This window comes from Theobroma cacao, chromosome 3 (genome assembly GCF_053813885.1).
Source record: "Theobroma cacao isolate CCN51 chromosome 3, ASM5381388v1, whole genome shotgun sequence".
NCBI classification, from domain to species: Eukaryota; Viridiplantae; Streptophyta; class Magnoliopsida; order Malvales; family Malvaceae; genus Theobroma; species Theobroma cacao.
The window spans coordinates 3,881,653-3,893,505 of record NC_142641.1 but is presented as its reverse complement, the minus strand read 5'-3'; the positions used below and the strand labels follow the sequence as shown (position 1 = coordinate 3,893,505).

The following is an 11,853-nucleotide window of genomic DNA, read 5'->3' as shown; positions in this document are numbered from 1 at the left end:
TTCCATGAATTTAGAAAATCAGCTATAGAACTACAGACAAAATCGTGGGGAGCAATAATTCCAGGAAAAATCCTCCCCAACCTCCTCCAATTGTCCTGCAAAATATAGTATCCTAAAACCTTGATTCGCGGTCTGTTGAAATGTCTCACGCTACTTCAAGGAAAGCGTTTCAACTCTTCACATTTAAAACTACTATAATCTTGGCTTCCTTGCGTTTTCGTATCCTTCTATCAAAGCTAGAGCTTTTATGCTGTACAAAATGGCACTTTAATACATGACGTTTCAATGCATGTAATTTCTTGAGAGTGGGCGAAAAAATGGGTGAGAAAATGATGTATGATACAATATTTGCAAGAAGCTTTAGCCGTTATGATCAAAAGAAGTTAAGTTATGGAGCGTTTCTTGGTTGTTTGCTCATTGCATTGAGCTTCTGCACCGTCTTCAAGCCTTACTTAGGTCCTCTACCAGTTCGTAAGTACCCCATCTTTTTCACTTTCTGCGTTAACTTGGTTCAACTTAAAGGGCTCTGACTCCACAACATTTAGATTAAGTCCTGTCACCTTATTTAGTTAACCATCTACCATTTCTTTTGCAGTAAATATGAGGCTGTCCATGGATGCCGGTCTCAAAATGCTAAGGATAACGGATTCAGCAAGCTCTCAGAAGTTATGGGCCAACGATGCAAGCGGCTCTAAAGAGTTAATGAGTAATGATAAAAGCAGTTTCCTGAGAATAATCGTCAATCAAACAAGCAGCCCTCAGATTGAGATGGTGGTGGACAATGATACGAGCACCTCTAATGAAACAATAAGCAATGACATGGTTAGCTTTAATAACATGCCACTGCCAGTGGTTAATGAGACAATCAGCAGCTCAAAGACCCAAGAGATGAACTATACTCTTAGCACTAATGCAACAATGAGAAACGACATAATCAGCTACAATACGCCACTGCCAGCTGCTGATGATGACAGGATGAGCAGCTCTTCTAATTTGACAACGACCAACGATTTAGTCAGCTCCAATATGTCAGTGCCAGTGGTTAAGAGCAGCAGCTCTGAGACGCTAGAGATCAACAGCAGAAACAGCTCTCAGCAAGTCAGGGGTGAGCGTTCAGTCCATGTCTTTTAGAGAACAAGTTAAGACAGTTGGAACAAGCTAACTAGAGTTGGCTACTTATCTTGGTTCCTTGCGAGTATATTTCTTTGTTAATATTTGTCATTTTGACGTTGATTTTTTAATATCCAGATGTTGTACCAGAGAAAATGAAGCCAATTTGCAATCTAGAAGGAAGAACAGAATATTGTGAAATGAATGGAGATATAAGGATCGATGGAAAATCTTCCACAGTTTTCATGGCTGATTCATCTCAAGCTGCAGGTATCTTGGTAGAAAACAGCTCGTGGATTATCAGTCCTTATGCTCGAAAGGGAGATGAAGAGGCGTTGAATCGTGTAACGAAATGGTCTGTAAAATCAGGGGTGGATGGCTATGCAGTACCTCAATGCAATCAAAATCACAGAGTTCCAGCCATCATTTTTTCCCTTGGGGGATATGCTGGAAACAATTTCCATGACTACACCGACATCGTTATTCCTCTATATTTAACTTCTCGACAGTTTGATGGAGAAGTGAAGTTTCTTATTACTGACAGAAATCCATGGTGGATTAACAAGTTCCAAAATGTACTACGAACTCTGTCTAGATACGAGTTGATCGACATTGATAAAGAAGAAAACGTTCATTGTTTCACAACTGTGACCGTTGGCCTGAAGCGTTATCCTAAAGAGCTGAGTATTGACCCTTCAAAATCACCTTATTCCATGAAAAAATTCAGGCAGTTTCTGAGAAGTGCTTATTCCTTGAAGAAAGGCACGGCCATCAAGATGAAGGATAATGGTGGGAAGAGACCTCGGCTTCTCATTCTTTCAAGAAAGAGAACCCGAGCATTTACAAACACGAATGACATTGCTAAAATGGCAAGAAGGTTAGGCTTCAAAGTAGTTGTTGCGGAGGCAGACTCGAACGTAGCAAGATTTGCAGAAATTGTGAATTCTTGTGATGTTATGATGGGGGTTCACGGAGCTGGGCTAACCAACATGGTTTTTCTTCCTGAGAATGCAATATTAATTCAAGTTGTTCCCATTGGAGGGTTCGAATGGCTGGCCAGAACCGACTTTGGAGAGCCCTCAAAGTACATGAACTTAAGGTACTTAGAATACAAGATTAAAACAGAAGAGAGTACTCTGATACAACAATATCCACCACAACATGAGGTGTTGAGCAATCCAGCTTCCATTGAGAAACAAGGTTGGTATGCATTCAAGTCAGTGTATTTGGAGAAACAGAATGTCCACCTTGATGTGAATAGGTTTAGGCCCACGTTGTTAAAAGCTCTTGAGCTTTTACATCAGTAAATATTGTAGTTTTTCCTAAATTTATTTTCTTCAATCTTCATCTGTTTTACCTTTCATTTCTCAATTTTAGTTCGACCGTCGGTGGGACTAAATCCTTTTTTGTGATTAAAGAATTGTAGAGACATTTATGTATTAAGGCTACAGTGCACTTCAGTCAAATATAAGTATTTTTTTGTTTTTAATATAATAATTTATTTCCACAGGATCTGCTAATACATATCTTCCTATCTAGAGCATACATTTGTCCTCTACTAATTCCAGTATAGGTGAAGACAGCTAGGAGATGGAAATTAGTGACTTAACTAATGCATTGAAGAACACGTAAAACCTAATGCATGTGGTTGGTGAACACAAAGACTTTCCTTGAAATTGATTATCTCCTTTGCAAATAGATTATTTATTAGAAATTGATTATCTCCTTGAAGCTTAATTAAATAATAGCAAATTGTGAAATGTCAAACCCTATCCTATAAAATAATTATGACATCATTTACATGCTCAATAGAATGTTTGCATATTTAGCAAATTCGAGAAACCGTTAAAAGACGATATTGCCCCTAATGGTACCATTAAGTCTATTAAGCCTCGAACTAGTTCAAATAGAAATTTTAAGGTGAAATTAAGAGTTTCACAATCCAGGGATGACTCAAAATGGTGATTCGGAGTTCGAGAATCAATTTGGAGTCAAACCAAAATTTTCACCATCTAGGGGTAAAATGGTCATTTGCCACTTGGGGACAAAATAAAAATTTTAAAAAAGATTTTTTTGGCCCCATTTGACTTTTTGGAGTATGATTTGAGTATTTGAGTATGATTTGAGGTTTAGAAGTGAAAAATTTTAATTTTCAATATAATTTGGAGTATAAGGGTAAAATGGTAATTTTACCACCACAAGGGTAAAATTGTAATTTTCCACCACCAGGACATTTATCCAGCACATGGTCTTCCCTTGTCTTCATTTTGACCTTTGACTAATCATGTGGTGGAGATAAAAAGGTTTAAAATTTTTAAAGTTTTAAAAATAGACCAATGGAAACATGCCATGTGTCAAGCTTAGGATATTTTATTATTTAACTTAAAAATCAGCATAAATCAGCCCATTCTTCTTCTCCATATTCGGCCAAGACAAAAGGAAACAAAGGAAAAACAAGAACAAAACCTAGGTGGAGGATTTCAAGAGAAAAAGTGTGGAAAATCAAGGAAAACAAGTGAAAAAGGTAGGATTTTTCAATTTAAACTTGAAATCTATTTTCCTTAAGCATTTCTCCTTATTTTTCATGGTTAAATTACATGTTTTCATGGTGAATTCATGGCTGGTCAAAATGGGTATGAAGAGAGAATGAAGTTGGAATTGTTTGATTTTAAGTTATGTTAGTGATTAAGGTTAGTTTAGCATATTTAGAAGCAAAACAATAAGAAAAGAATCCATTTTTCCCATGAATCTTCATTGGCCGAATCTTCCTTGATGTGTGTGGGTGATGGATTGTTATTATTTCAAGAGAAATGGCTTAGAAAATGATAAATAATGGTGAGAAAATTAAGTAGGAAAAATCACGGTGTTAGTGCACTGTAATGGCCGAATTTTTTTATGAAGAAATGGGAGGATTTTGATGTTGAAATTGGTGTTATTGGAATTGTATTTAGAGAATTGAAATATTAGAAATGAAATGGAGCAATTTGGTGCCAAATTGGACACAATTGTCATTTAATCGGATAATAGGCCGAATTAGGTCAGCACCGCATTTAAACTGCAGTCGGATAAGTTGCATATCATATCATGCATATACACTGAGCCTGATTTGATTTTATGATGGTCAAGCATTAATGTGGTGAATTATGTATTGTACATTGTGGATAGGTGGTGAGCAAATTACACTAGTAAAAGTATAGAGATTATACTTGAAGATTGAGATTAGGAGTACATCGACTCCTAGAATTGTGAGTGGATAATTTATCGTCTTAAATATCTAGAGTAATTATACTTGTTTGATACTTTTATTGAATGATGAGCTTAAATTATAAAATATTATGTTTTCCAATTAAAATATTTTTTTTAATAAAAATGAGATTTATACTGGTTTTGAAATCAAATATTGTTTTAGGAAAATTGAGTATATGGAGACTGTGTTGAAATTTATGATTTTATATGTTATTGAAATTGTGGCTTATGACACTATGGTAGTATGATGGCTAAATTTTTGGGATTGGCATGAAATATATGAACAGTTTTGGATTGATCTCAGTAGACTGGGTTAAATTTTATTCGCCATATTATGCTACTGAAAATTTTATGGGTATGGTGGTATATTACACGGTCACTGCAGTGGTGGGGGTTTCCGTGGACTGCCTATGAGAGGGGCACGGTAACCCAATTATATATTTACCTCCAAGGGGAGATGTTGGATGAAGTATCTCCTGAGGTAAGATTTGAGTGCACCTCACGTTCGGGCCACCACGTGAGAGTGAGACTCAGCCAACGCCAAAAAACGGTTGTGTATCAAATGTGAAAACATGTTTATGGGTATGAGACATTTAACAGTCTTGACGGTCTTAGTGGGATACCTTGACGAAGGTACTCGCAAGAGTGATTCTAGCAGGGGCCAAGTTTAAGAAATTCTTAAGCTGGGAAATTTTGACGAAAAGAAATTGTTTGGTATAGATTGAAACAAATTTTGCGTTATGAACATTATTGAAATATAACGTTTTTATATTGTCTCCATCTACTCGGCTTTAAATGCTTTTGATGGTAATTGTTTACTCACTGGGATTATGTAATCTCACCCCTCTTCCTATCCATTTTTCAGGCTCAAGATAGTTTGTTGATAGTTGATCAAGACGAGAATGAATCTCGGAGTTGCATCCTAGAAAGTAAGGGTTCGTAGCCCTACACTTTCTTGGTCAGTTGAGGGCCCACATGTCACTGTAAAAGTAATTTTATACTTCAGTTATCTGATTTAGAGTATGTATGAACATATTTAGCTTTTACACCATGTTTTTGACGGGTTTCAGTATTTTCAAAAAAAATGACGAAAATACCCCTGTGAGCTAAAAAATAATATTTTATTGTTTTGATTTGGAAACGACTTATGATTTCTTGAAATGCAAGATTTAATAACTGTCGCTCACCGGGGAGATGTGGAAGCTGATGTTAACCTTTGCGGGGTTTTGATCGGCATTCGGGGTAATGAGTGCCTATCGGGACGTCGCGACGGTTGTTACGGGCCCGATGTGAGTTTCGGGTCGTGACATGAAAAGTCTTCATGATTTAGTCTAGTTATTTGCTTTATTTGTGTGAGCATATAAAAGGTTTTATGTGACAAATGGGGAGGGATTCATAATCATGAAAAGGTCATAATTCACCATTATAAGAATAAAAGAAATCCAAGGAACCTTTTGAAACTTAATTAGGATAACATGGCCTAAAAATCAATTAAGGATTGGAAAACTTTATAGTTGTTTCTATTTTGAAGGGTTAGTTGCTGAATTTTAAGGAAAAATAGGGAAATAATTATTAAGAGATTTGCCTATCAATAGAAGGTACTAAATCTTATGAATGTCAAATTAGTAAGAGATGGAGTGGGTTTTAGGCTTATAAACAAAAGACTTTCTCCATTTAGCGAGCATATCTTTTGAGTCGAAAATATGAATTCATGACAAATGATATCAAAACATACCCAACTCTTCAATGATAGATATTTTCAACAAATAATGAGTGTGGAGCACAATTCCACATTGGAAAAAAAAGGTATAATGCTCAAATAAGCTTTTAAACTATTCAAAATAATTCAATTAAGTTTTTATTCTTTTATTGCGTTCAATCAAACCCTTATACTTTTATTTAAGATCAAATAAGCCCTTATGACTAATGATTGACTAATTATCATTAGTCAAAATATTACCTGTAATTTTATATCCACATGGCATTGACATGATATTAATATAAAGAGTGAAAAATGTTACATGATCATATTATCATGTCAAATTAGTATGTCACGTAATTGTCAATTATAATATGTCAACATACTACATCATCAGCAATTATGATATGTTAACATGTCACGTTAGCGCCACATGACATTAAATGATAAATGACATTTTTATTAAGTCAATCATTAGTTATAAAGACTTATTTGACTCAAAACAAAAATATAAAAACGCATTTGGTTCAAAATAAAAATACAATGGCTTTATTGAACGTAATAAAAATGTAAAAGTTTATTTGAATTTTCATGAATAGTTTAGGGGGTTTTTTGGATATCATGCCAAAAAAAGTCCTTTAAATAAAGAAGAGAATGAGTCCTTAATAATTGGACTAAAGTAAGTTGAAGTGCGAAATGGACCATAGATGGGCTTTCCAAGTCTTGATGAGTTTTGAAATTAATTAAATTAATGATAATTAATATATTATAATGACACTTGTGTAAGTTCAAGTGCAGGTAATTAAATAATAATTACGAAAACAAGTGTCAACCAATAATTTTTAATATTATCTCCTTGAAGCTTAATTAAAAAATAGCAAGTCATGAAAAGTCTTTATGATTTAGTATAGTTATTTGCTTTATTTGTGTGAGCATATAAAAGGTTTTCTGTGACAAATGAGCAGGGCTTCATAAACATGAAAGGGTCATAATTCGCCATTGTAAGAATGAAGGAAATCCAAGAAACCGTTCGTAACTTAATTAGGATAACATATATTTCGTGAATCTAAATACTAGTTGTTATAACAAACGTCTAATAAATTAGCATCTAATCAATAGAAATGTAATCAAAAAAGAAATTACACATGCAAAGGACAAGAATTTAGCATGTTTCGATATTTAAACTTCTCTACATCCATAGATGAGAGAAAAATGTAAAGTATAACGCAAGTCTCTCAACTATTGAAAAAAATTCAAATAAAGTTTTTTTTTTTTATTAAGTTCAATTAAATTTTTATATTTTTATTTTAGGTTAAATAAGTTTTTATAACTAATGATTGACTAATTTTTATTAATCAAAATGTCACTTGTCATTTATATTCACATGATACTGACGTAAACATGATGTAAACGGTCAAAAATGACTCATGGACATATTATCATGCCAAATTAACATGTCACGTCATCATCAATTATGATATCTCAGCAGATACATTATCATCAATTATGATATGTTAGCATGCCACATCAGTGCCACGTGACAAAGAATGACAATGACCATTTTAACTAAGTTAATCATTAGTCATAAGTGCTTATTTGACTTAAAAATAAAAGTATAAGAGCTTATTTAGTTCAAAATAAAAAAAAAAAAGGCTTGATTGAACATAATAAAAATATAAAAACTTATTTGAATTTTCTTAAATAGTTTAAAGACATTGTTGAATATTATGCCAAAATGTAAGTAATAGAGTTGTAGGTTTACCAAGTAAACTTAATTACCAAGCAATGTCTTTCAACCAATTAAAATTCAAATCTTTTGGTATTTGAGTCACAATTTCTCACAATCTTCATCTTGGCTCAAATTTCTCATCAAAAACTTATTGCAAGAAGTTAATGGAGGTATTTACACCATATTTTTAACTAACCAGTCGATGATTGGCATGTGGTAGGAGAGTCTTTAATATAAGGCTTCGAAGAGATTGAGTAAGCTGAATAATTGTACTAGTACAAATCAAAAAAGTGGTAGAAATATGGCTTATGAAGAATCTCGGATGCCTAGGAACTATGTGTACTGAGAAAAAAAATTCCAAGAAAAAGAGGGACTCTGATAGTACATAAAGATTAGCATCTAGTTGGTGGATGTGTGAAAGTCTAGCAAGCAATTTCTATTGCTATTAGCAAGGGAAGACCAAGTACACATGGCCTAAAAATTAACTAAGGATTAGAAAGTTGATAGTTGTTGCTATTTTGAAGGGTTAGGTGCTGAATTTGTAAGGAGAAATAAGGAAATAATTGTTAAGAGACTTGCTTATAAATAGAAGGTGTCAAGTGTCACAAATTCCAAATTAGTAAGAGAAGAAGTGGGTTTTGGGCTTATAAATAAAAGACTTTTTCCACCTAATAGGTATGTCTTCTGGATTAAAAATATAAGCCATGTCAAATGGTATTAGAGTAGCCCAACTCTTCACTATTAGACATTTTTAACAATAATGAGTGTATTGCACATAGGAAAAAAATTCCTTTAAATAAAAAAGATAATGATTGGACTAAAGTGGACTAGAGTGTAAGATGGATCATAGATGAGTTTTTCAGGCCTTGTTGATCTTCAATTAATTAAATTAATACTATTTAATTAATATATTATAATGGCACTTAGCATATGTGCTGGTGCAGGTAATTAAATAATAATTTTTAATTGATAGCAGAAGTGCTAATCAATAATTGTGACTATTAGAAACAAACATTTATGTCTATTTGAAAACCAATAATCATGTTTGTTGAAAAACCAACAATTATGACTATTGGAAATAGATAGTGTGTTTATTTGAAACAGACACAATTGTGTCTATTGGGGATAGTCACTTTACCTATAAATGAACTTTCTTCTGAGACAAAAGATATATAGAAAACAACAATCTCTCTTTCCTTTTTCAATATTCTCCAAATTTCTTCTACATCATTTTATTGTAGAAAAATCTTATAGTAGTTAGATAATCTTGGCATGCACCAATGGATGCTTAATGGATTGATTTCATCAATGTGAAAATGCAAGCAATCACTGGGCTTCATTGTATTCTCGAGATTTATCGCCTACAACCTTTTTGCATACTATGCGGGGGGGGGGAATAAAACTTTAAGGACAGTGGCATTGATACATGCCTTGAAGTTATTTTCTTATTTTTTCAATTTTGTGATTTAACATTCACGAATGTGGAAGCCCCCCCAAATATACTAGGCTCGAGGTAAACTCGAACCAAAGTAAGATCTTTCTCCTCTATGGGTTGCACGTACAATTGGGTGGGGCAAAAGGTAAAGGATCCCACATCAGTAAAAGATGAGGTGAGTCTTAGGCTTATAAATAAGAATTCTCCTCTACCTAACAAACATGTCTTTCAAGTTGGAAACACAGCCATGACATCAAGCACAAAAGGTGAAATACCCCATACTTTGATATGGTGATAAATAAAGTTGAGCGAATGCAAATTGAGATCAATTAAAATGTTTAAAAGTGATAAGAGACGAAATGAGTAGTTTAGGATAAAATATTTCGCAAGTGAGAAAATAACAATAAAATAATAATAATTTTATCAGAGGACAATTTGTGAGATAAAAGGCAATTCAGAAGTCAAGTGAGGCATAATAAGGTATTTCAGGTACCAAGGAGACAGATAAAATTTTTTAAATATTAATATTTAGCCGAATGTCGAAATCAGTCATGAAAAAGGATCATATGGTTGATCCAAGTGGGGGAGAAGATGACAAGCCCGACTCTATAAAAATATTTTTCATGACATACATGTGATGGATAACATGTTTGCATGCTAAGAGAGTCCCGAAAAAAATTTACAAAAGTCGGTATTGTACCTAAAAGTACAACAAAGTTGATTTAAGCCTTAAACTAGATCAAGTAGAGAATTCATGATGAAATTAAGAATTTTAAAGTCCCAGAATGGTTTAATATGGTGATTCGGAGTTCGAAGATCAATTTGGAGTCAAATTGGAATTTTCGCTATCCAAGGGTAAAATGGTTATTTACCACCTGGGGACAAAATGAGAATTTTTAGAAAAGATTTTTGGCCCCATTTGACTTATTGGAGTAAGATTTGAAGTTTAGAAGTGAAAAATTTTAATTTCGGTATAATTTGGAGTAAAAGGGTAAAATGGTAATTTTGCCATCCGAAATCGAAAATTTAATTTTTGAAAGGATTTTGATCAAATTTAATTATTTGGAGTGTGAAATGAGTATGAGGAGTGAATATTATGCATTATGGAAAATTTTCAATATTTGGGGCAAAAATGTAATTTTTGAAAAGTTAAGGGCAAAAGTGTAATTTTAAAAATTTTGCTCCACCAAAACTTTGGAAAAATCTGAAAATTTCACTTAAGACTTGGATAAGTCAAAGGGAATGCATGGTGGAAAAGTAGGACAAGTGGATGGCAAAAAAAAATTGAATTAATAAAATATTCAAAATATGAATAAAATAATATTATTCATTAAACAATAAAAAGGCATAAAAAAAATCAGCCCACCCATTCTTCTTCTTCAACATTCTGCCAAGCAAGAAACAAGAGAGAGAAAGGAGAAAATAAAACCCTAGCTAAGAATTTTAAAGGGAAAATAGGTGGAAATTCAAAAATCTAGTGAAAAAAAAGGTAACATTTCTTAAATTTGTCTTGTGCTTTACCTTTCCCATGCATTTCCCATCATTTTCCATGGTTGAATCATGTGATTTGAGGATGATTTCAATTCTGGTCATATGGGTTTAGAGAGAGAAAGTTACTAGATAAATTTGATTTTAAGCTATGTTAGTGTTTAGTGTTTGTTTAGCATGTTTATGAGTAAAACAACACGAAAAATATTTATATTCTCCATGAATTTCTCTAAGCCGAATCTAGCCAATGGTATGTGAGGATGAGGTTGACTTTATTTTAAGAGAATTGGGTGGAAAAATGATGAATTATGAGGTTGAAAATTAAATGGGAATTTTCGGTGCAATAAATTGAAATTTTTACCCACTAGGGGTAAAAGCGTAATTTATAGTCCGGACTGATTAATTGGACGAAATTCACAGTCATTGAGGTATTGTGGATATAATTGGATAATTGAAATTGAAATGGATGGAATTGGAGTCGAATTGGGGATTTTAGGAATTTACACTGTGTATAGGCGAGTTAGGTCGGACACCGCAATCAAGCGATTGTCTAGACATTTCAAATCCTATCTAGTGCATACGCATGGATAAGAGCCTGAAATAATTTATGATAAATTGACACAATTTACTGAATTTTGTGCCATGGATTATGGATAGGTGGTGAGTCAATTGTTTCGGGTAAGAGACTGCACCCGAAGGCGAAAGATAGGAGTATTTCTACTCCTAATACTGTGAGTAAACTTATTATCGTCTTAATTATCTATAGTAGTTTTATACAATTGTGTGCTTTTATAGAAAATGGGTTTAAATGGTAAATTGCTATGTTTTAAGAGAAATTGTGATTTTATAAATTTTCTGAAAAATCGAATATTGGTTTTGGAAATAGAGTAATTGGAGATTGCCTGCTTGTGTTGTAAATTTATGGTTTTAAATTGAATGGCTTATGACAATATATGAGCATGAATGGCTAAACTGATTTTGGTGTCAAAATTATTTATACTGTGTATTCAGCCTTGAGAGGCCAGATTGTGATAAATTGTCATGCCATGCTAGAATGAATTTTATTGAATTGGTGGAGTATATATTAATTATTTACTGCAGAGGGGGTTCCGTGGACCAGCCTATTAGAGGGGCACGGTAAACTCC

At 33.3% G+C, this 11,853-nt stretch overlaps 1 protein-coding gene across 1 annotated transcript; it reads left to right on the top strand.

The window, feature by feature from the left end:
* LOC18604233 (beta-1,2-xylosyltransferase XYXT1-like) lies at nt 1-2,581 on the top strand. Its single transcript, XM_018117241.2, has 3 exons — nt 1-471; nt 596-1,105; nt 1,249-2,581. The coding sequence occupies exons 1-3, from the start codon at nt 318-320 to the stop codon at nt 2,415-2,417; spliced, it is 1,833 nt and encodes a 610-aa protein (XP_017972730.2). The 5' UTR covers nt 1-317; the 3' UTR covers nt 2,418-2,581.
* The last annotated feature ends 9,272 nt before the right edge of the window (nt 2,582-11,853 follow it).